Raw genomic sequence first — 26559 nt, 5'->3', positions numbered from 1 at the left:
TCATATTATAATTATGGGCAGGGAACCAACACTCCAGGCTAACATGTGCTGAATGTTTTTTAGCACAAAGCAAAGTAGAAAGAAATGCAAGAGCCATTTCTTAAATCTCAGTATATTCTTTACACTTCACCTTTCTACTCCAAGGGAGAAAACCTGTGTTCCATCATTCCTCCTTCTGACAACCCACTTCTTTTCAGAAATCATGCTGGTTAGCTGGGAGGTAAAAGGAGGATTCTGCCTCTCTTTAATGCTGTTCTAACTTTCCTCACCAACAATAGCTTTAAGGATTTTTCTATTTCTAAAACCACAGATGACATTTTAGCCCAGCTTCCACAGAATGGGATGGATGAAATGCAATTCTCCTTTTTTTTTTTTTTTTGTAATGTACGTGACTGTACTGAGCTATGTGTGGCACACAAGGGAAATTCTTCAGTGGAAGCTGAATGGGTCTGATAATTGATGTCAAATGTTGAGAAGAGGATCTTATCCAGATGAGACCATGAAGAATCAGAAACAAACTTCATTAATAAGGGAAGATTGCCATATCCAATAAGGCAGGAAGCAAAAAATGCTTTTCCAATTAAATATGTATTAGTGTGCATGTATGTACACTCAAATATATTTAATTATTCCGAATGTTTTTAAAGAAGTGAGACAAAATCATATGTAGGGAGGGACATTTAAAAGAGCTCTGATTCTGATGCATACATATGGCACTAGTAAACTAAGAGAATCGCTTTGTTTGTTTGTTTTACAGGACCTAATTATTCAAACACCCTCCTTCCACGGCTGAATCTCTTCCTGAAATGTTGAACACTAGCTTTAGTGACTGAGTTTTGTACTAAAAAACCAAAAACTGTACAATACAACCTAGAATCTAAGCACATTTTCAGCTCAATCCACTGTTAATTCTTTTACCTACTCCAGTATATGCAATGATCAAGGAAGGTGTTACCCCTGTCCAGTTTTTCACAGCTAGCCCAATATCATGACCATATGGCAGTTTTCTGCCTGTATGGCAGGGTCTAAGTAACTGGTCAAGATTTGCCCAGCTTGAATTTCATGAGTAAAAGATGGAAAAAAAAAGATAGCTCTTTCAGTAAGACAATATAAAGAATGAGCTCATGAAGATGATCATAGGATTTTAATTATTAAGTCATTCTAATGAAGAAGAACTAAATCTAAAATTCAGTTTCTTTGTGCAGACATCCTTCAACACTTCAACCCCTATTGCCACTTTTTTGCTTATATGTCCACCATACAAACCTGGCATGTAATTCTGCGGACTTTTATGGTTTTCATACATCCTTTTCCCATCAAATAAGAAATTAGGAATTCATTAAGAGGAGGAATTGACCTTAATTGACTCTTTAAGAAGAGCATGTAACCTCTCCCAGGGCAGAGGTCATTGTTCATTTACTTATGACAATCTTGGTTCCAAAAAGGATGAAGGTACTTGTTATTCAGAACACCTGTAGGATGATTAATCAGTATCTTACAGCTATGTTTCTCAGGCCCGGCAATCCAGTGGCCTAAGAAGTCGTTTAGATTGTGACTCAATGTGCCTGTCTATTAGAGGGCCTATCATCACTCTGTAGCATGTTCATGTTTTCTTTTCTATTGTATTTTTAATGCTGGTGGTAGGATGCTTTATCTGTATTATGACCCCTTAATAAGTAAGAAAATCACTTTTATGCAGTGTCCACTTTTGATAAAAATTATGAATCCACACCCCTTCTTAAATGATATTTAAAGCACTAGACTATTGTGATCAAAAAGGAAATCAAAACAATTCCAGTATCATGCATTCTTCTGTAACTTATATAGACAACCCTCACCTGTGCTGAGGGTTCTGAAAACACACACACACACACACACCACACACACACACCACACACACACACACCACACACACACACACCACACCACACACACACCACACCACACACACACACACCCCACTTGCAGAAAGAACCAGGAGTGGTCACATCCACAAACTCCACCAGAGCTCAGGTACAGAAAGTGACTGGATAAAGCTGTATAGACACCGCCCCACCCCACCCCCCAGTTGAGCACAGGGTGAAGGGAATGTGTCTAATGGGGAACATAGGTCTTGTTTAATGATGGCAGTCACCAGCCAGGCCTAGGCAGGTATTTGCAGGGAATAGTAGTCCACAGCTTTGGATTATTTGAGAGAAGCCAGAAATTTTGATTATTAAGGGAAGTTACCTGAATTTTAAACATCAGAAACCTGCTCCATTTTCTTAAGCTGTAAGGGGCAAAATGGAACTGATGAAGTTGAGCAACTGGAACTGACCAAGAGGTCCCTGAGTGGACTAAAGAGACAAAATGCACTAAGGGCTCTAAAGAAAACAGAAATGAGGTCTTTGATTTGGTTGTTGGAACTTTTGTCCATCTGCTGGAAGTCATGTGTCCTTCACTTGGATAACATCACCAGTAAGTCTCAAATGAACAAAAGCTGTCTTTCACGTGCTCTTCCCTAAGGCCTCTTCTAACATCTACCCACAAGTCTTCTATCCAGGTCACTCACCCACGTGACTTAATTGGAACTGTTTCATAAGCATCTTTACAAAGCATTAAAATGCTACTACAGGCAGGCCTTCATCAAAACAGTATAATGGGATAATGGCCCAAGGCAGCAAGAAGAAAACAGGGGAATAAAAAAGGAAAGAAAGGAAGTAAAAAACAAAACACATCAAGCAGGCTAATGGTCTTACATAACCAAATACGGCAATGTCTACTCATTTTTATAGAAATAGAAAATAAAACTGTTTTAAGGGGTTCACCCCCCAAGGAATAGCACATCATATGCTTTGACTGCCTGTGGTCCTGATCCCTTCCTTCTTTGTACCTATTGGTTCCTATTTTGGATGCTTTTCCAAAGATGTCCCAAATAAACTAACAGTTTCCGATGCCCTTACCCTCTCAGAAACAAGCATATTGGACAACCAGGTAAAATAATGAGTTTAAATTTGGCTTTTCTAATGTCATCTGTGAAGATAAGGATTCAGACATAGGGACATCATAGCCATACAAATACACTTACAGTCTTGAATTTCATGAAAATTATTCTGCCTAAATGATATCCCTATCATTTGATACCACGGGTTATTCAATTAATCAGAAATCCTTCAGAAACCAATAGGTCAGAAACCCCAGGGAAATTCATTAATACACCCATACACCAAAGATGTGTCAAGGCAAAATAATAAGATTTAAGAACCTAAGCTGAGGATTGCCTGGCTGGACCTGCCCCTCATTTGCACGCTCCATCACCTCTCTCAACCTGCATTCTCATCTGTAAAACAAATAGAACCATGCTAACCCTCACCTGGATTTACTGCAAGCATCACATATGAGAGGCAGAGTGGACAACTAAATTTTAAAAGGGAGAGTTCATTGTTCCATGGGGATGGAAACTGAGTAGAAAGGGAAGTTTCCTAATCTAGTCACAGCTTTTCTTCTACACAATAGATGTCAGGCACATCTCTCCACCTTCCACCCCCCATTGTGACAACCAAAAATGTGTTCACACATTGACAAATATCCCCTGGGAGGTGAAATGCCTCCTGTTGAAAACCATTAAGATAGACCAAAACCAAGAGGACAAAAGGAGAAACTGACTTTTGCTGGAACAGTAGGAGGCTGCATAGAGAAGGAGGCTTTGAGTTGAGAAGAACCCATGCTCTGCCCCGCCTGCCCCGGGGAGGCGAGAACCTTCTAAAATTGTGGCTCTCTGTTGTCCTTCCTGTTCTAACTACTGCCCTGTACCTGCTTGATATCAACTTAAGTCAAAGCACAATGTGTTGGCAGGCAATCAGGGTGACCTCGTCCACTGCTCAGGGATTGTTTTTCTGTCACTTGCTGTGAGCAAAAGGGTGAAAAACAAGGGTAAGTGTAAGATACCTCATCAAAACCTCCTCTGCCACTTAGGCTTCTGAGCACGGGACAGCTCTTGGGACCATCTATCATTCACATTCAGCTTTGGTTATGGTTGTCCAATCTTTTTGCCATTAAGTCATTCTTTTAGTATCAACTCACTGTTTTGTTTTGTTTTTTCTTAAACAAATATGTTGTAAATGGAATCACCAGACCAATATCATGAAGTACTATGAGCTGCCCTAAGTTGAAAGTGAAAGCAGATATAGAAATAAGTAGAATGAAAACAAAGCAATGTTACTAAACTCTCTCCAGATCCTCTTGTCAACGGTCTGAGCTGAACTTTTCCTTCTTTAGTACAGGTGAATGAGAAAATGTGTGTTGAAATTTGTGTAAGGTTTGCCAGCACCAATAGCAATACTTGCCCATAACTTAATCAAAAGGATCAAATAATTGAAAAGAAATGACTTTATCACTCTGAGTTTCACATTTAACATCACGCCTAAAATCATCCCACATTTTGGGAAACGCAGGTACAGTTCCTACAGCCCAGTCCTGTCTGGAGGGACCAAGTGAGGAAGGTGGAAGTCTCAATTCCAGCTTCCCTCCATGCGGGGATCATGGTCTGCGCAAACTCGTCGGTCTCTCAAAGTTTCAGGAGACTCATAATTCAAATGAAGGAATAAGGTCACCCAGACCTCAAAGGTTCAATTTGGGAGACGAGGATTTGTGTTTAGTAAATGGTTTGGCATCATCTGAGCAATTAATCACGATCGTTGCTGTTATTGTTGTTGTTCTAAGCATCTTCATGTGCTGAGGCCACAGGGAAAGAGTCAGGAAGGAGATCCAATCACATTTTGTCTTGAAGAAAAGGTGGGCAGCCACACCTCAGAAGCCCAGTGTGGGATCAAGTGTGATTTTGAGGATTTTCAGGAGTGGATTTGTGTAGCTGGGGGAAGACTGAGTTATCAAACCTTAGCTTGGTGTTGGGAACCCATGAACTTACACTTGGAGTCAGAAGCGAGGGCATCTTGGGGACCGTTCCCTCAAGCTCTGCGGTTGTCCAACTCTGTGCAGCCCCCAGTGGCTCCCTAACTAAGATGAAAACCAACTTTTCTGCACAATCACCTTCAAAACAAAACCATGACTGGGCTGGACCCTACTGTGTCTATACCTTCTTCCTATGCTGCTTTCCCTCCCACCCAACCCCATTTGTTCTGCTCAGTCCCATTGGCCTCCTGGCCCACCTCCAGATTCCAACATGGCTTACTCTCTTACTTTTTCATTTCTTTCTTTCTTTCTTTTTTTTTTTTTTTGGCAGTACTGGATATTAAACCCAGGGCCTCCTGCATGTTAGGCAAGGTCTCTACCACTTGAACTACTCCCCAACCCGTCTGTTTGTATTTTGTTTTTGATAGGATCTTGCTAACTCTGCCTGGGCTGGCCTTGAATTCTCAATCCTCTTGCTTGCACCTCCCAAGAAGCTGAGATTACAGGTGTGCACCACCATGCCTAGCTTTTTTACCTCTTGTAGGTCTTCCCTCGAACTTCATTGGTTCAGCAAAGCCAGTCCTGCTCACACTCTTCAACCTTGCACACTTTCTTCAGGACTTTCTATCGCCCTTCCCACTTTCCTTGTTCTTTGTGGAATTTTATCTAACATCTGTTTGAGAGAGTCATGATTCAGGGCATGTTGACAAGTGCCTACTTTTGCCTCTGAGGCTAGAAGAAGTCATTGTTTCCTGTAGGGACTTCACATACTAAAATCACAGAAGCTCAGAGGTAGATAGGACTTAGCTAGGCTTCACACCCCCATGGCCTTGCTCTGCTTGTCGTCAAAAAGGAAGCATCCGCCGAGATGGAATTAAAGAGATGAGTCACTCTGTGCAGCAGGAAGCAGAACTCTGCATTCTGATTTCATGCATGCTAACTCTACTGGAATATTGTCATAAGGGTGTGCTTTACTTTTATGACTAAACCCTTCTATAGATACGTGCTCATGAGGAATGATGGCTGCATAAATGACATAATTGTGGTTTCTGTTATCTTGTAAAAGAAGAGAATTTTGTTTCTCCTGAGCAAGCCTGTGTGTGAGATCATCGTATCTGAGTCACTCTACCCAACACAGTGGGAAATTTGAATATACTGTATTCTTCACTTACTCTGTGTGTGTATGTGTGTGTGTGTGTGTGTGTGTGTGTGGTTTGGGAATTGAACCCAGGACCTCCAACATGCCAGGGAAGATCTCTACTACTTGAGCCCAGCAATTTTTTTTGTATTTTGTTTTTGAGAGAGGGTCTGGCTAACTGTGCCTGTGCTGATTTCAAACTCATGATCTTTCTGCCTCCACCTCCTAAGTAGCTGGGATTATAGACATGCACCACCACAGCCAGCTGCTCATTTACTTTGGATTCTTTAATAAGGATATTGTCTATAACTATTCAGAAATGAGAAATTACCCAGTACTTAGAATCAAGAAGACAAGTAGAGAATGTGCTAAAGCTACCAACACAACTGTCATTTAGCCCATAAACTCATCAGCTAAAGGGGAAACCATTCCCTTCCCCAATGAAAAATTGTCTCCCTGTTAGACTGCATTTAGGAAAAATTACACAGAAATCTATGGTGTATTTTCCAAGGCTGTTCAGATATATTTACATCCTTCCCCCTCAAAAAAAAAAAAAAAACCCTAAAACCTTTTTCACAATTTTGTGCTCAGAATTTAAGGAGCCTTTGTATATGCTTTACATATTCTTCATGTACCTGAAAGTTTCTCTCAAAACGATGTCAAAAACACAAGAGAGACTCTGGCTGGTAAGGAAAAGCACTCATGTGTGGAGATTATTTCATATCTCTGCCAAATGTCACCTGAGCTTTTCTCACTCCTGCAGGTGCAAAACCCAAGGTATTAATTTAAATCAGTCAGGAGGTGAGGCGGAGTTTGACACGGAGGCATGCTAACTCAGCAGCCAGCTGTAAAATTAACAGGGAGACTCACTGGAAACCTGCCACCCTTCCTCAAACAGTAACATTTCAGAAAGGATCCAGGGGGATGTAACTGCATTAGAACTTCATGTCAGTCACATCTTCCCATCTGAGCCCCTGACAGTCTGATCTGCTTACCTGAAGTTTTGAGGCCTTGAAAGGGAAAGAAACAAACGAGCCTAAAATGCCTCAAACAAAAAAAGCAATTACGTCTAGGTCTTCAAAAAAGGCAATGGTTCTTTATCTCCAGAGGTAATTAATTGTGCAATTGCACCTTAACGTAAATTTTATATTTCAACCCTGTATTTCTTCAAGGGTAAAAAAGGCAATATAAACAGACTTATTTATCCCAGAGGAAAAGAGAAAAAGATGTAGAAGACTCTTAACACCAATGGTGATCATACAGCTACCATGGAGAGATGGGCCAGCCTGGTCATGTGTGCCTCTACTCCAAAAGAACAGATAGGAAGGCCCCAAATTCAAGTCAAACTAAGAACATCTGTACACTGGTGCACACTTGGGATGCACATATAAATTATAATATCTTTGCAGGTCTGTGACTTATTGATAGAGGCTTGCTTTGCATATACTGAGGCAGCTTCAGTAAGGAGATAATATTCTGACAAATGATCCAAAATGGTTTTAACAAGCTTTCATTATATAAATATGCATTCTCTTTCTTAGCTGTGAGATGTTAACTAACAACAAAGGGAGCCTTCAGTAGAAAGTAAGCCTTCTTAGAGATCTACAGAGTTTGGCCCAGGTATGGAGGCCCATGCAGAGGCAGGAGGAGCAAATTCAAGGCTACCTTGGGCTACATAGTGACACCCTGTCCAAAAAGGGAGGAAGGAAGGAAAAAAGGGAGGGAGGGACGTGGGAGAGAAGGAGGAAAAAGGAAAGAAGGAAGGCAGGTGGAAGGAAGGAGGGGGCGAAGGAGGAAGGGAGGGAGAGAGGAAGGAAGGAATAGTGTTGACATAGAGTTGGGAAGTGAATGTGAGTCTTGACTCTGTCTTTGGAGACTTGACTCATACCTTTTCCCAAGTTTCCTAGTTACATGGGAATAATATTCCCTTGTTTGTACAATCAGTGACTATCTTCAAGGAAGCACTCATAAAATGCTTAGCACAGTGAGTTTCAGATTATAAAATTTAATAAAATTTAGTGATTATTTTCAATGGCTAATACACCTGGGAGCAGTGTTCCTCAACCCTGGATAACTGGGCCTGATGATTCACAATTGTGGGAAACTCGTTCTAAGCAGTGTGAGATGCTCACTGGTACCTCTGCCCCTCTACACACTAGACACCAGTAGCACCATCTGTGCAAGTTGTGGCAGTCACAAGTGTCTCCAGATGTTACCAAATGTTCCTGAAAATACACTCAGCACCACTGTACATGGAATTGCTATTTCCAGTCAAAAGAATCTTTGGCCTTATTCGCTTGGAGCAATCCTTAAATGCTATATTGGACACTTTTGTTAGTTTTTGAAAACCTCACATCCATTCCTCTTCCAAGGGCAATAGCAGACACTTGGTGCCTTGGGAAGTTCTCCCCATTCTATTTGTGTTCTGTGGGCTTTGTGCAAAGTGCCCAGTACAGTGCCTGGATGTGACAGAGAACAGAATGGTCAACATCCGGTAGTGAGCCACCTCTCTTCTGTTGGCTGACAGTGTGGGTAGATCCCACAGCTCCTGGCTTCCTTCTGGAGCCAGAATGATGACATCCTAGAAGAAAGGGGACATTGAATTGAAACCTAGGGTCTCACTTGGACACTGAATCAAGCCAAGAGCTTGACGCCATCTCCACTCCTCACGTTAGCCAATGAGCTTCTCTGCTGTGTCAGTTTGGCTTGATTCAACAGCCTACTGCTTGCTGAGCACTACTGCAGGTGTTCTCATCTGTGTCTTTATCTATTTTCATAGCAAAATTATGAAATAGTCCAGTTTACAGATGTAAAATTCCCACAGCCAGTATGTGGCAGAACCATAATTTTATTTCATGTCCTGCAATCTATAAATGTACCATTGTTGATGTTGATGAGGCAAAATGATGTGAACAGAATTTGCCCAAGGTCTTTGGGAAGAGTTGTTGCTGTGTTCTGCAGACGATAGTCTTATACCTTGACAGATGCTTGTCGGATATGTGAACTCTGTGTACCTGGAAAGAATTCACTCCTGCTCACTTCTTACCATAAGAGAGGAGAACATTATATTAGTTAATATGAAAGTGCCTTGTTTTGAACATATCCAAAAATAGCCAAAGGAAAACTATCTTCACTAATAAAAGAAGGCAGATGCGAAGCCTTTATGCTTGGGGGAACACAAACGATCTTATTCTAAGTACCTTGATGATAGCTGCAAAAACTCATCTTTGAGTTTCAGACAAAACTCTAGATTTGTAATAATACCTGTGTTTAACACTTTCTGTATCCGTCAAATCCAAGTCCTCTCCAAAGGTAGTGATAACACAATGTCAAAGATGCTCGTCAGGCACAGCACCCTTCTAAGTCACAAGGTCACTGCTTTTACATGCTACAACCCTGCAGGGGTGTTATTACTTGTATAAGCAGAAGTTAATCCCTTTGTCCAAGGCAAGAGCTACCACCTGGATCTCTCTGACTTTTAAACTGGTGCTCTTGAGAAATGAGTAAGATCCCAAGAATTCCGTCCCATACTTTTTTTCATGAGCACTCAAATCCAAGTTCTTACCAGCCTCACAAAGCAGACCATTATGTAAGAATGCTATTCAAAGTATGGCATGGAGCCCGGTGCCACGGCTCATGCCTGCAATCCTAGTTTCTTGGGAGGCTGGGATTGGGGGGATCATGGTTCTACACTAGCATAGGCAAAACATTTGTGACACCCTATCTCAACCAATAGCTGGGCAGAGTGGCACACACCTGTCATCACAAGCTATGTGGGAGGATAAGATCAAGAGGATCACAGATCCAGGCCAGGCCTGGCAAAAATGTCTGCAAAACTCCATCTCAGTGGAAAAAATCTGGGTGTGGTGGCACCTGCCTGTCATCCCAGCTATAGTAGAAAGCATAAAACAGGAGATCTGTGGTCCAGGCTGGCCTCGGCAAAAAGCAAAACCCTGTCTCCAAAAATAACCAGAGCAAAAAGGGCAGGAGGTATGGCTCAAGCAGTAGAGCACTTGTCTAGAAAGTGTCAAGCCCTGAGTTCAAATCCCAGTACTGGCGGGGAGAGGGGAAACAAAAAAGAGCTGACCACAATGGCTCATACCTGTAAACCCAGCTACCTGGGAGGTAGAAATTGGGGGTATCACAGTTCAAGGCCAACTTTGGCCAAAACTTAGAAAGACCCCTATCTCAACAAACAAGCTGGGGCATGGTGGCACGAGCCTATAATCCCAACTATGTGGGAGGGAGAGGTAGGAGGATCGAAGTTTGAAGCCAGCCTGGGCAAAAAAAATGCAAGACTCTATCTAAAAAATGATTAAAAGCAAAAAAGACAAAGGCTGGGGACATGACTCAAGATTGCCTGCCCAGCAAGCATGAGGCCCTAAGTTCAAGCACCCAGTACTGCAAAAAATACATAAATGACAAAAGGAATGCTATTCAAGATCAACACATATTCTACACTCTCACGATACTGAGGCACAACACTGTGTGGCCACAGTTGTAGGTTTTATAACTATCTTAACAGCTGGATGAAATTCCCAAAAGGAAAGATCACAAAGGGGCTATCAAAGTCACAGGATGAAACACTTTCATTTTCCAAGTCAGCACTTTATAGCTTTTGGTCAAAGACCATTAAAATAATTCTGAAATTTATGTCTTCAATATATGTACTTGTCTTTGGCCTGAGTTACTTCAGTGCCTCCCTATACCCATACCTGACTCCCTATCCTATTGCCCCAATGTGGTCACAGTGATGTTTTAAAAATATGAACTCACTTCCATCATACCCAAACACACACACACACACACACACACACACACACACACACACACACACACCCCATATACACACACAACCCCAAATATACCTCCTTACAAATCTCTCTAGTTTCCTGCAACATTTGGGGCAAAAGACAAAGCCTTTTATTTAATCTCCCAGATCTTTGACAGTCCTACTAGAGTTCCACATGAATTAAAGTTCTGGATGACAAGTCATATTCATTTTATACCTGGAAAATTAATGAGGTAATTTTTTAAAGTTTCAAATAGTTGTAAGATGCTACAAAAATTTACTTAGATTTTAATTCACAACTATTACCACAAAAAGTTATGCTCCTTTTCTATTACTACTATTTGCTATAAATAATAAATTTAAGAACACTGAAAAAATTAATGTTTGAATAAATGACACCCCTATTAGGTGCAAAAATCCTGACCAATGCAGATTTCTGCTACCTATCAATAGGGAGCATAGAAGGGGAATGGTAGGAAGTATACAGGTGACAGAAAGTCTATCTCTACTCTAAAACATTTTCTACATTCCTAGCGAATAATACATTCTGAGAAGCAAAGGGGAAAATATGTAAATCTGATCAGACAAATTCTTAATTTTCTGTAGGCATTTCCCCATAAGGATAGTAAGTAGGTAATTCTGACAAAAACAAGAATATGGCTCCAAACACTAAAGTTCTATTTTTTAATGACATGACTTTTGTTGTCTGGTAGACTGACCTATTCTTTTTAGATTCTAGGTTCTTGGGAATAGAGCAGACCAGAGAAAACCTGTATGGGAAAGAAGGCTTTAAAATCTTTTGAGGAAAGAGGCTGGTGGAGTGGCTCAAGTGGTAGAGCACCTCCCTGGCAACCATAAGACCCTGAGTTCAACCCCAGTACAGAAAAAAAAAAGTCTTTTGAGGATAGTTGCAAGAACATCAAGTTGGGCTCTGTTTCAAATAGAGCAAACGTTAATTTGAAAGGAGCGGCACCATCATCTGCTCACATGCATGAGGGTTTTCGTGGTGCTTAGAACTTCTGGTTTATTCTCCGTTTTCCTGTGCAAAGAACTACTGAAATATTTTTTAATGTCATACGTTTGTTGTTTTCAAATTGAGGGTAATTTCAGGCCACATACAGAAGGACTTGTACTTCTTAAAACTTATCATTTAGAAATCTTAAATATAACATTTATGTTTTGTTTCAAAACAGAGCCTGAACTCAGAGGGAAGAAGTATTCAGGGCAAGTAAGGGAGACGCTGACCAGAGGGACTTCTTGTAGGTGGTGATCCACCAGTATAGGGCACTGTGTCCTCTCCCCCATGCTAACCTCTAAAAGGAATGACCAGAGGCCCTAAAAGTGCTCTTTGTGCACTTGTTTGTGGTCACAAACAAGTTTTAGATTTAGCCTCTTCCCTAACTGATGTCAGTCACTACACTGTGCAAGTGGATGGAACTCAACAAATTGCAACTTGGAAAACACCAGTGACCCCTTGTATTTATGATCTATCACCTTAGTTCAGACGAGGGACCAGATCTTAAATATACAGAAGTTTTCCAAGAAGCAAGACATTAGTCTCTGTTTAGCCTAACCTCGTAAATGGCACGTTTTTATCCAGACCCACTCCAGTTTCTGAAAGGGAATCACACTGTGTAATAAAAACTCATAGCACCTTTGTGAACCTGAAACTCCCCCCCTGGTGTGGGTGGGGAAGCTATGTTGAATATATGAATATTTTATAATACCCCTCGCATTATGAATTTCCCAAAGAGCTTTGAGAAGAAAAATGGAAATCTGGCAAAAGAGTCATTAAAAGCCATTAAACTTACCTTCCTGCCTCAAAAGTGAACCATGTGGTGTCTCGTCCATATCGCCGCAGGGCACTGAGCGGCCAAGAGATGAGTTTGACTCTGGGATTCTGGATGTCCCAAAGACAGATATACTCATATGTAATCTGCAAGGCACATTCGCCATGTACATCTAAGTTAGGAGATGGCATCAAATACACATTGAATCTCTCTGGGAGAAAAACAAAAGGTTAGTCTAAAATCCCCAGGAACAAAACATCAAAGTCATTGTAGGAACATAGAAGCATTTAAAAACAATTCAAGTTCACATTCTAGGATTTACTTGACTATTCGTACAGACAAACGTTTCTCATAAATGATCAATCCCAGAACATGATTTTTGAAATGCAGATCCTGTTAAATAACATAATAATGACACAGTCTGGCTGTCAGCACGCACTAAACACTATTTACAGGAGCAAAGACCACTTTTAGAATTTTCAATTTGTGTAATAAGAAATTTGTATGCCAATAAAAGACCAAAGCAATGAAACCATTAAAGGCAATTTCTTTTTCCTACCAAGCTCACATTAATTACACCCACGTTTGCATTCATAAAGGCTGCAGGTGCAAAAATAATTGTCTCATGGTTTAGTGATACTAAATTTGTATTGATCGACTTATTATTTCTATAACTAAATGATCAAAGCTATATCCCAAATCATTCAAATAAACCTCCACACTAATTCTGTGCAATTAACTGATCAGCCATTTGGAGAAATGTCAATGGATGTATTTGAACTAGTTTTAACAAAGAGCTTCCTTTTGCCAACTACCGGAAAAGAAATATTCATTTGTTTGCTTGAGCAATTGTTAAAAATGTCACAAAGAGTACTCCAAAGAAACTGCTTAGCTGATGACTACCACCAAGTTTTCATCCCTTCAGATATGGTTACAGTATCTCTGTTATGTTTCTAGAAAATTCATTAATATAAGAAGTTTTAGTCAAATTCTGTAAGTGAAATATGAACAAAAAGATGATTGCCATAGCAAACGTATTTTCACCTAGCCAGCATTATGGTAGAGCAACACATGTAACAGAAGAGTATGGCACTAACAATTTTATACTAAGGTTATTCTAAATTAATTGTTTTATAATAAGGTAATCATTAGAATTTTCAGATTTTAATAAATAGTAATGACAAGATTGTGTTCTTAAAAATGTATTCATGCATCTACTATTCAAATTTTCTAAATGATTTCAAACACCCAATAATTAAATATTTACCCAATATTTAAATATTAAATAAATATTATTCAACATTTCTAGTGGCTATTATCTTCAAAATACATTCTAATGGAATAAATGTCTCCCCCAAGAGTTCTGGACCAAATAAGAAAGACTGTTTTCATCAAGTAAGAAGTGAGGAAATCATCACTCATTTATTTGTTAGAAGAGGTGTGTTTGCTAGAATAGCCATAGTAGGGCTAGGGATGTAGCTCAGAGGTCGAGCAGTTCCCTAGAGTGCATGTGGTAGAGTGACCATTATAATTACAATCACTTGAAGTCATACAAAGAAGACTGCAAAGCACTTTATAAGACAGAGTTGAGTTTTATAATAATCCCCAGTCATTCTCTGCCAGAGATCTTCCTATTCCCATTTGCAAAAGAGGAGAGCTAGGCAGAGAGAACTGGCAGGGGAAAGGGAAAACAGGCAAAGTCAATTCTTAAATTCAGTTTGTAGACTATCAGGACACTGCTGAGTGCCCACAAAGTTGTGAAAAGTAAGTGACGATGTGACCACCCTAAAACGATTATCAAGTGCTGTCATGTTTCCTTCTTCACGTTTGGTTCCCAGGCAGTGAGGTGCTGGGTACATCTTCTCTGCCCAGTGTTCTCCTGATTTTGTGAACCATAGAAGGAGAAGTCTGAGGATGGGGTAAATGACTCTGAGAACTGGCTTAACCTCTCTGTAGCTCAATTTCCCAATCTACAAAGAGATCCCCTGAGTTAACCAGCATTTCCCAGGCTCAGTCAGTACCACTTGGGTCGGGATGGACTGTGGCAGATACACTGTGCCTAACGTAGTAACAGAGTGTAAACAGGACTTGAAGGCACAGGCACAGTTCGAGTTGAGTGGACACTATTTTTACAATGGAGAGGGTCATACAATTCCACCCCTGCCATGTCTGCCATCAGTCCAGGTGATTTGGAGACCCTTCCACTGTGAAAAATTCTCATAGATCAAGTAAGAACCCTGAAATCCAATCTACCCAGTCATAAGGTTCAGCTACTTGAACATGGAAATCACTCCAGGCTTGGACTAAAAACAGCATTGATTTTGGCTCAAAATTTTCGGTCATTACTATTTAAAATGATTTATTCCTAGATGGTATGATGAGCCGAGTTGGCTCAAGTGTTCAGTTAAAAAAAAAATCACAGATTTTTAGGTGGTTAACTCGTTGAAATATTCATGTAGTTTAAATTCTATTAAAAGCATTGGAAAAAATTCAGTAACATTTTAAGTGAAAAAGTGAGACAAAAACCCATTGCAGTTTAAAATCTGTACATTGTAAATGCAGACCCAACAGCATAATCTGGAATTAGATGCTAACTTGCTACTGGAGTTGGAGCAAGGTGTTTTGCTCTTTGAAGCTTGGGTTTTCTCATCTGTAAAATGGGGGAGTCATAATGCCGTCTGCCTGCAGTGAAAATTAAATACGCTACTACTGGTAAATCATTTTCTGCTGACCTGGCACACCATAGAGTTCTTCAAATTTCTGACTGATATTAATGCAGACACCTCATCTGACACGTGAAAAATGTCAAGGAAAACATGCACTGCCGTGTTAACACAGGTCGCACATTAAGTAAAAGACTTCATTATACTTTTTTTTTGGCAAGCAAGTGCTCTCCACTTGAGCCACACCCAACCCTTTTTGCTTTAGTAATGTTTCAGACATTTTTACCCCGCTAACTGCAGACCAAGATCCAACTATCTATGCCTCCTGCATAGCTGAGATTACAGTGTAAGCCACTAAGCATAGCTGATCAGTTGAGACAGGGTCTCACTAACACTTTTCCCCACGTTGGCCTCAAACTGTGATCCTCCTGATCTCTGCCTCCCAAGTAGCTAGGATTTTAGGCATGAGCCACTGTGTCCAGCCCTCTTAAATATTTTTATTACTTGAAATTTTTACGTAATGAAGAAGTTACAAAGGGGCAAAACAGTTGATAAGAGAGAAAAGGTAAGAATTTTCTGTACATACCACTCTGTTCTCTCTCCACCCCGGTGGCCAGTAAGTCAGGCTCTCCGAGGCTGATGTCATTAATCCGCGTGCCCACACATTCCATCTGGAGGACTTTGCACCACTCATCTGCCTCAAGATCTATGGAAATGACCAAAAGATTAACCCGTGTGCCCAGCACCCTGTCAAAGGCCAATGGCCACAGACCCCTGCCTCAGACAAACCTGATTCACAAGCAAAGGTCTTGGAGGTGTCATCATTGAAATAAATCCCAATAGCATGTTTCTTGGTGCTCTTTGGCAATCGAGCTACGTTCTTCACATTGTTGAGTTCTGTAACCTGAAAAAATGAACAATTGAAAGTTTGGTCACACTTTCTGAGTGACCACTTCCAACCTACAAAACCAAAGTCGAGTACAGAAAACAGTGAGGCACATCACCAACAAACACAGCCTCACAGAAGAGACTCGTGTATTTGTATTTGAAAGCTAAGACATACGTAAGGGAAGTCAATGTTATCCTTAACAGACAGCAAGGAAGGCTGGCAAATTTCCTCATTAAGTTTCCCAAAGCACATGAGTGGCATGAGTTTAAAATGTCACAAAGGTAGAAAATTTAGGGTTTTTTTCATTTCTCATTGTTACAAGACTCTACCTTATCAATACTTCTCAAGTCTATCTCATCACTGCTCAGCCCTTCTCTGCAACTGCAAAAGTCACCAACAGCATCATCTCTTCTGAGCACTGGTTCCTTCTGAGATACTCAGTCAAGACACACAGTGTACCTTAAACACATAGACCCTGAGGAAAAGGAAAGAATGAATAGAAGACAAGAGGGTAAAGGAAAAGAATAGAAAAGAAGGGAGTGATGAAAGGAGGAGAGGGGAAGGGAAAGGAAGGAAAGGACAGCATAATTCATCATGAAATTATCCCACTCTTTGCCAGCAGAGATGCAGTGTCAAAAGTCTCAAAAACATCCACTGTTCCAGGTCAAGTGCTACATTCTAACACAGAGAGTCTATAAGGAATTTGGTTTCCCACATATTTTCACTCCCTCTGACTTCTAGCTTCCCAATCACTATGGAACCTCTGTTTTAGTGTCTGAGAACCCTGCACAGAACCATATTGTTCTCATCTACAGGAAAGATGTCCCCATTTACACTTTCTTTGGGTCCTTCCCTCTCTCACAACCCCTTAGCTCATTTAGCGCTTTGTAAACTCTCCCCCACCATAATGGGTGTTGAGTCATTGTGTTCCACAATGACAATCCTGTCTGCTGCTCTGGAGACTAGTAAACTTGTGTCGGTGTCCTGCCAGAAAGAAGGCGAAGGTGGCTTCAGGACAAGTATTTTACAAGATAAATAAGCTTTCTTCACTGACAAGTTTAACCTCCCCTTAATATATTTCTTTTGTGCTGTTATACGAAAGAATCTGCCTCCCATCCATCTTTGCCTGTAGTGATGCTGGACTATCTCTCCCATCTGTTACCCTAAATTCAATAAGTACCTGGCTCAAGAAATCAGTGGGAGGAGAAAGAAAGATCCTCCATGCACACACTAATCTGATTAGTTCATTTCCCGGATGGTCTTTCGTATAGTATAAATACAAATTACTAAGCATGAAATATCACACCTCAGAAACCAGTTCACCCCACAATTGCCAAGGTCTCAGCAGCACATCTCATCCTCCACCCATGCCAGGGCCATCAGGGCTCACCAGGTACAACTGTGGACTTTGTCTATTTGTTTATTTTCATGCCAATAACCCAAGACAAGCCACTACCATCTTGCCAAAACTACTCATTGGTCTCCCTACTTCCACTTTAATTCCCAGCAATTCACTGTGCAGATGATCTTTTCAAAACATAAGTCTGATTTTGGAATGTATATGCACAAAAACCTAATACTTCAAGACTTTTCATTGCTCTTGGGACAGAAATCCAAATCCTGTAGCCCAAATGGCCACCAAAACATCTGTGTCTTCCCCTAGAACCTCAGCAGCATGCCCTCTGTTACTTTCCCCATGCTCTCTACATCCCACAGCTGAGCTGGACTTTATTTAGCTCGAGAATGCACTATGGTTCCCCAAGCATAAAGCCACCTCTACTCTCTCTACTTCATTCCTTACAGGTCTTAGTTTAAGTCTCATTTACCCACAGAGGCCTTATTGGAAACCCCCACCCAATACTAACCAGTCTCGAGGTTCTACCACCCAGTGCCATCTTGTGTTTTTCCCTCATGACTCTCCAAAGGCTATAAGAGTTATTGATCTAGCGCCAGGAAAGAAAATCCCAGAGGACAGGGATAGTATACATTTTGCTAACCATGTATTCTCTGAGTCTCACCAAAAGCCTGTCACATAGTGGGAACTCGGCAAATACACAAGAACTCTATGAATAAAATCCAAACTCACCCACAAACACACCTTTGAGAACTACTTCCTCTGGTAAACTTGCTCTGATCTCAATGTAAATTAATTAGCCCCTTTTCTGTGCTCACACACAGACTACATGAAGCTCTACTTTACTGTGGATCGTTAAAATAAATACATTTATCTCTCCAGTTCCCAGCTAGACTTGAGTCTCCTGGCAATGACATCCCGATGAATTGCATCAATGGAAAACAATCTCACTAGGAGCCAGTACATATGTCACATACCATGCTCGGTATTTTTACATTATGTCTCATTTACTCTTCATAAAAGTAAGAACATAGATGCTATTATTATCAGCATTTTTTCAAATGAGAAACTGAAACCAAGAAAGGTTAAAGTCAAACAACCAAGTTTTCATCTAAAAAATGTGAACAAAGCATGCTGACCTGAAGCCTGGGTTCTTACCCTGTCTGCAATACTAGTAACTAACTCTAAAAAGCTTGAGTACAGAGGATATCTAAACCCTGAAAAAAATGGGCTCCTACTTGAAGACCTTTTCCTTTTCCACATGGCTCTCTTGAGGGTAGGGGCAGGGCACATGTGCGCCAGGCTTTATGCCGACCCTTTACTGAGACATTATTTAAGAGAAATTCTCACTAGCCTGAAACACAGCCTTGACTTTGAAATATGTCACTTCATTACATATCCATTAAGGGCAAAGAGGAAGACATAAGTCACCTGAAACAGTCAGGAAATGTAGGGGGAATTGTGTGAGTCAGAACACAATTACCCATCTTGGAAATTGGTTTTGGTAATAAGCTGAGCAACATCACCCCCGCACAGCTCAGGGGAAACAAGTGAGTGTTCACAGGGCAGGCACAAGACACAAGACTGCATGTGTCAAAGGATGACTGTCTGTCTACCCAAGCAACTGTCTGCTTGTCTAGCTCAGGGCTGCACCTCAGTGAATGCTTGCGTGTGTATACACACACAAACACACACACACACACCTTACTCTCAAGACTTGCAATCTATACTAACAGAAACTTCCTTAGCATATGTGCTAAAATAATAGTTATGACAACTAACATTTGCAGAGATCTTTAAAAGTCATATGAAGCGCTTGTAAAAAATGTGTAAATTTCCCCATCGCTTCATTCTACAATGAGAAAACTTTTTATACAAAGAAGCTATTTTTCCCAGAATAATCACTTCTGAAGCAAACGTGGGTTTCAGTAAGGTCTCAGATTCTTATTTAATATCTATGTTACTTGAAATGGGGCTACAGATGTGTACCTAACCCTTGGAAGTGACTGTAACGAGTCTTCAAAATCATCCCGAGGAGAATGGGCAGCCAGGACTGTGTGAGTGGCAAAAGTCCTTCAGTTGACCTTCACTTTGAATTTCTTGATGGTCCTTTCCTTCCAGGACCTCAATAGCAATGAATTTCATTCTTCTATTGCAGATAAAAAAATAGACCCACTCTGAACTCCAGGTAAATCACACTTTTTCACCTTATTTGGATTCTCCATTGTCGGCCCCACTCTGTGTCCACTTCGTGGAGTCCCAGCATCCTGACACCTTGCTATCTCATTGTGTGAACTGCTGGCGCAGCTGTCGATCATGGTCCTGCCTCCGGAGAGTAAGACTCTCTCCCAGGAGCTTGGACAGGAGTGGAAAGTACACTGAGCAATCCCAGCAGTAGAACAGGTAAAAAGACAGTTAGCAGCCATGATTTAAATACTGAGAGGAGTTTAGGCCATTCCCAAACCTGACAGTGGGGGATGCTCTATAGCTGTTGAGTGAATTCTGTTCAGGCTCATCAAAGACCGCATCTCCCCAGAGAGCCACTGAAGGAAAGTTCTGATCTTTTCAAAGGTTCCCTGTCCTTTCCCTCCCCGCAGTACCATGAGTAGTCCTAATAATCCAGTCAGAAACATGGCAATTTTACCAGCCTTCATTTTCCATCCAGTCTTTCCTACTATGAAACCATAATATATTTGCTAACAATCTTCTCTTAACATAACACTACCTTAAATCTGGTTAAAACCATTCAAATTATTAAGGCTTCCAATGTGCACCCATTTCCTGGTTTACTTCTCATTATAACTCAGCTAGGTATAATTACTCCCATTAGATATGGAACATAAGATAAGAAAAGCAAAGTGACTCAGTGTGTGTGTGTGTGTGTGTGTGTGTGTGATGCAGTTCCCAACACAGGTCTTTTGATTCAAGGACTTTCCCACTATCCTAGTGAATCTCAAATTTTGGGTTGGAAAGGGAAGATGATTTGCTTTGCATAGGAGATCATTTTAATTTTAGGTGGCATACAAATGCAATATTTCACAACGTGAAAAAATATTCTGTTTTTCAGTCTAGTAACATCTGCTTGTATGAGGAAAATATCCTCTAGCACTTATAAAATTTCTTGTAAAAAGATACAACAGAGGTGAAACGAGGAAGATGGTGAAGAAAGAAGCCCCACACCCTGTTTATCCCAATGAAAACACCAACAACACTCAGCAACAAAACTCAACAACACTCAGGCCAATTCCCTTTATGAGAAATCTAGAAACTAGCTAAGAGGCTCTTGGACTTCAGCAGAATGCAGAAGTCATTCACAATGAAGCTGTTGGGAAAATTCATGGCATTCCCTCACTGTCAGCACAGGATGCTCAAGAGAAAACTCCCAGCTCCTGGTTTCCCCCACTGGAGAGGGAAATGGGGAGAACAAAACATGTGTTAAATGTTTAGAGTTTCATGAGGAAAACAGGAGTGATTTGTTCTATCATGCCAATTCAGCTCCCTTAAAGTGCCCAGCATCCTCTCAAAGTCTAGAGAGCAAGAAATCTGGGTAGTATGTCACATTTTCAGAGGACCTACAGTATATCAGACAGAAATAGAAAGAACAAAAGATTACAGGGAAAAAAAAAAGAAATTGACAAATGTCTCAAGTTGAGAATTTACATGCACAAGTCCAGAGAAGACACACCCACCTAAAAGTTTAAAAAGCCCCTACAATTTCAAGGTAGGCTGCTTGAAGGTCTTTTCCTGTATGAAACCTGTCCATAAAAACTGGGAGAGGTGATTGCTTTCTCAAATATGCTGATCTCCAACACAATGTTGCTCATAATGAAACAAGGAAATATGGCCCAAAGGACCAAAATAAATCTCCAAAAATTGATAAAGAAATGGAGTTATATGAACTACCTGACAAAGAATCCAAAATGAATGTCATAGTTTGTTCAAGAGCTCAGGGGAGCAATGTATAAGGAAAGTAAGAACACCAATAAAGAGAAAAGGGAATAAAAACATCAAAGCTGAAGAAGACAATAATTGAAATGAAAAATTCACTATGAGGCTCAATAGCAGACTTCATCACAGAAGAAAGAACTAATGAACGTAACAGTAGGCCACTTGAAATTAAAGTTAGAGGAGAAAAATGAAACATAAAGAAGAAAGCCTACTGGACTTATGAGACACCATGAAAGAGGCCACCATACATATCACGGAAATTTGAGAAGAGAAAGAAAAGAAGACTAAAAGTTTATTTAAAGAAATAATGGCCAAAACCTCTCAACCTAAGGAAGAAAAAGGACATCCACATAGAAGAATTCCAATAACACCATCTAGGATGAACCAGGACATATTGTGATTAAATTGTCAGAAGGTTTTTTTTTTTAATTGAATTCAGTCAGGCTTGGTGGCATATGTCTATAATCTCAGGAGGCTGATGTTATGGGATCATGAATTCAGGCCTGCCTAGCCTGAATTTGAGATCCTAGCTCAAAAACACCAAACCACCCTTTCTAACAAAAAAGTAAAATGAAGTACTTTGATGGAAGCAAAAGGGAAAAAAAGAAAGAAAACTGAACCACTTATAAGACTATCTCAACCATCTGGGTGTGGTGGTGTGCACCTGTCATCCTAGCTACACAGGAAGCATTAATAGGAGGATCACAGTTGCAGCTAGAGACATGCATAAACACAAGACTCTATTCAGAAAATAACTAATGTGAAAAGGGCCGAGAGTGTGGTTCAAGTGGTAGAGCACCTGCCTAGCAAGTGTGATGTCCTAAGTTCAAATGCCAGTACCACTCAAAAAGAATAAAAATCACAGAATCATGTCAATAGATGATTTGAAAAGAGCATTAATAAAACTAATATCCTTTTTTAATAATAATAAACCAGTAAACAAAATACAGTAGAAAGGAATTACCTAAACATAATGAAGGCCCTGTGGATCCAATTATGAGAATGTAAAATGTCACAGGAACTATGGAAGACAGAGTGGAGGTTCCTCTAAAAATTTAAAATAGAACTCTTATAAGACCCAATCCACTTTGGGATTGAAGAACTGAAAAGAGGATCCTGAAGACATTCTCATTTTTGTGTTCATGGCATCATTATTCACAATAACCAGGAGGCATCCATTAACAGGCAGATAGATAGAGAAAACATGATAAATCCATAAAACAGGACATTGTTCAGCTTGGAAAAGAAGAAAATCACATGATATGACACCTTGAGGACATTATCTCATGTGAAATGAGATCATCACAGAAGGGTCAATACTCCAAGATTCCACTCACACGTGGTACCTAAGGTAGTCTAACTCGTGAAAGTAGGGTGGCTGCCAGGGGAGAAGGGGGGAATGGGGAGTTGCTATTGAATGGGTCCAGAGCCCCAGTCATGTAAAATTTACAAGGTCTGGAAATCTGCTGAATTTGCATTAACAATAGTGTACAGCACATTTATAATTTGTTAAGACAGGGATTGGGTTCCAGACTTTCATAGCACATGTGAGGATCTGGGTTTGATCCCTGGCACCACAGAAAGAGTAAGAAAACTTTGTTAAAAGGGTTTATATTAGGATATGTGTGTGTGTGTGTGTGTGTGTGTGTGTGTGTGTGTGTGTGTGTGTTTTACCACATACAAATTCAAAAAGACTACCAGAAGGCAGCAAAAATATCCATAATTTCATATTATTCTCTTTCATTATATTTCTTTTTCAATGTTATTTTTATTCATTGCCAGTACTATTGGCTTCTATTAGGTAAAAATGTTTTCTCTTACAGTGAATTTATTAAAACAAAAAAATCTAAGTTCATTTAAGCATAATATTAAGTAAATAAAAGTAGAGGTAATACTGATGAGAAAAATTAAGAAAAGGAAAATGACTAGACATTAGAGCGAGCATTATAAATCTATTACCACTAATCTAATTCTACTATTATGAAATTGACTTTCTTTGCATTTAAGTACCTACTGAGTCAACAGCCCAAGGGATAATCAATAAGATCATAAAATCTCATTTGCCTGGCAGAAGCCTGGTAGATTACAGTAGAAACCTGGCAAAGATTTGGTTCCCACTGATACCCCAAAGGTCACCAACGTGAATAGGGCCATTTGTTTTCTTTGTGCCTCTTTAACCCATTTCACAATATATTTCCAAGTGAAAAAAGACGACAAAGCATTTCCAGCGTCATGAAATATCTCTGAGAATTATGGCTTAATGGACAAAAGGTCTGCCATAAGGAGAGAGAATATGAGAGTCAGTTACTAATTTCATTTCTTTCAGAATTTTTACAGCAGAAAAGAAAGGCGAGTCCAACTTTGTGATTTGTAAGGGTAAATAAACTGAGTATAAGTATTTTTACCTACTTTTTTTGTTAATCTCCATATTAAAACAATAACAGGTCAAGTTAGACAATTAAAATAACTTCTATTTATTTTCTGGGCTGCTGCCCATCTGGTTGTTTGATGTAATTATATGACCCCTTCAACCACTCAGCATTCTTTTCTTTTTCCAGAACATGTTTTAAATTACTAGCTCCAGAGGCTTTCTCTGGAAATGGAGTTAGTATCTATAAAAGAAGACCAGAAACGTCTATATGGTTTACTGAAAATGTCAATATTAGGACCTCTGAAATGCTTGATTTTCTCCAGAAATTGATTGTTTACTTTAAAAAGTCCAACATAGTAGAGCTTCATATTTAATGTAATTTTGGATATCCTGGGGTCATTCATTACAGAAATTACCATGGTCTAAGAATTCACAGAAGATAGTGGCTCCTTGGAAATTCAGTTGGCAAATGAAGATGATGTCTCATTAAGAAATTTACTTATGCATAAAGTATACTTCTGAGCCTGAAGCCCAGAAAAGATAGGGAAAAGATAGGACTTGATAAAAAAAATCTCTGTAAGATGTGGAAGTGTTTGAATCAAACCGAAGCTAAATACTGCAGCTCACAGCCAGCTTTGTTTTCTGTCATAGACTGAATTATTTATCCATAATGATTTGTTCCCTTACCGGTTGACTTTGGACTTGGCCATACAACTTGCTTTGGCCAAAATAGTATGAGCTGAGCCATGTTCAAGAAAACACTTTAAATGCATATGTCATTAGATAGCTCCTCCCTTCTTGAGTTTCCATCCTCCACAAGAACAACATTCACCCCCTTCTTCCCGAAGCTCTCAGCAGATATGTGAATCTCAGCTGAGTCAATCTACTCCAACTGCCCTCCATGCACCCATAGCCAAGTTGGACCGCCCTCATGTAAGAGATGAAGAGCAAGAGGTAAAATCGAGTTGCTGTAAGCTACCAAGACATTGGAATTACTGCCTCAGCAGATGTTGGCTAATACACCCTCTGTTTGATTTCCTTTTTGCCAAGAATTTTCATGGAATTTTTCTCTCAAATCTCAAATCAATATTGTATAACAATATTGCTTCTTGTTTTAGGAGGCCAGATTTACTACCCAAATATACAATAATCAAGGAACTCTACTACAACACTGGTTATCAGTTCTCCTTTAGCAGTTGAATCATTTTTGTTTAATTTCTCAAAGGAAATCTTCTGTAATATACAAACATACATAAGTGCAGCTACTTTAATTAAATGAAGAAAGAGATCCAACCCTACTCCCCATCCCAAAAGTCACTTACACATGAACTTCTCAGAAGGAAGGCCCTCATGTCAATCAACCACAGCACACTGAGTGATTACAACAAGATACTAAATTCTGTGGATGATGCATCTTCTCTGGTACTCCTACTAAACAAATTACCCAGATGAAAAAAGTGAGAATCAAAGAAGTAACCTAATTATGATCTCACAGATAAAAAGGAGAGGTGGGGCTACTCGTAAACCTAGAACTTTGAGTTTATTATAAGTGGTGATGTTTTTCCTAATTCTATACTCCATAGCATGTACTCCTTAGAAAACAAACAATAACAAGTGGCTGAATGTATACATGAAAAATGAATAAAACTGAAGATTCAAGATCTTTAATAGACACTATCTTAAAAGGTATTTCCATGAATTATAAGTTTCATCCTTAAAGATGTATCACTCAGAATGGGAAAACAAAGAATGTAAATCTTAATTTCTAAATAAGGAGAATGTATCTGTCAGTTCAAAAGAAAGCAGTCCCAGTCAGGTGTCAGTGATTCATGTCTGTATAATCTTAGTTACTTGGGAGAGTGAGATTGGGAGGATCACAGTTTGAGGCCAGCCTGAATAAATAATTTGTGAGACCCCCATCTCCAAAACAATCAGAGCAAAATGGACTGGAGACGTGGCTCAAGCAGCCACAACTTTGCAAAGCATGAAGCTCAGCATTCAAAGCCCAGTCCCACAAAAAAATAAAAAAAGAAGGCAGACTAAGATCAAATTTCCTACTTGAACTTTAAAATGTCCTTAAACCACTCTTTAAACCACTCTCTTTGATGTGGATACACAGCACCACTGCTTTGCAGCCCAAGCTACTTTGGAAGTAAAATCCTGCCTGACAGTCCCAGCACAGGTCTTGTGGACCAAACACATTCAGGAAAGAACAGAAATCTCCAGGCGACAGTCCCATGATGTGTACAACACCTTTGTGACCACCACCCAAATCAGTGTATAAAAACACCTTCAGCTAATACCACCTCTTCCTGGTCAGTACTGTCCACTACCATTAGTTAAGTCAGTCTTCTTAAAAATTTTATGTAAATGGGATCATACCATATAACACCATATGCATTTTTCAGTGTCTGTATTATTTCATCCAACATCATGTTTATAAGATTCATCCATGTTTTGAATATATTAAATTGTTTTCTGTTTAGTATTCCATTAGGTGAATGAACATTTTATTTTTAAATTTTTATTTGCTTTAATTTTAGAAGTATGTCTTATAGAAACCTGTAACTGATTATAAAAAACATATAGCTAGATTATTTCATGTATACCTGACCTATTAATTATTTTTGCTACAGAGGTTAAATCTATCTAAATTAATTATTGTGCCAGAAGCAGCTGCAGGAAGATTGCAATTTCAGGGCCAGCCTGGGCTGCATAGAGAGT

The 26559-nt window shown here is 39.8% G+C and overlaps 1 protein-coding gene across 4 annotated transcripts in view; it reads right to left on the bottom strand.

Annotated features, from left to right (window-relative positions):
* Window positions 1-26559, bottom strand: part of Dok5 (docking protein 5) — a 143888-nt gene that overhangs the window by 32600 nt on the left and 84729 nt on the right. For all 4 annotated transcript variants that reach the window (XM_020176797.2, XM_074075006.1, XM_074075005.1 and 1 more), the window contains exons 3-5: window positions 16063-16177; window positions 15860-15979; window positions 12632-12821 (exon numbers count right to left, since the gene is read on the bottom strand). In XM_020176797.2, the coding sequence (XP_020032386.1) occupies window positions 12632-12821; window positions 15860-15979; window positions 16063-16177 (425 nt within the window). The remainder of the gene's footprint in view (window positions 1-12631; window positions 12822-15859; window positions 15980-16062; window positions 16178-26559) is intronic.

This window comes from Castor canadensis, chromosome 5, assembly GCF_047511655.1.
Source record: "Castor canadensis chromosome 5, mCasCan1.hap1v2, whole genome shotgun sequence".
Lineage (NCBI taxonomy): Eukaryota > Metazoa > Chordata > Mammalia > Rodentia > Castoridae > Castor > Castor canadensis.
This window is presented reverse-complemented; position numbering and strand designations above follow the sequence as displayed.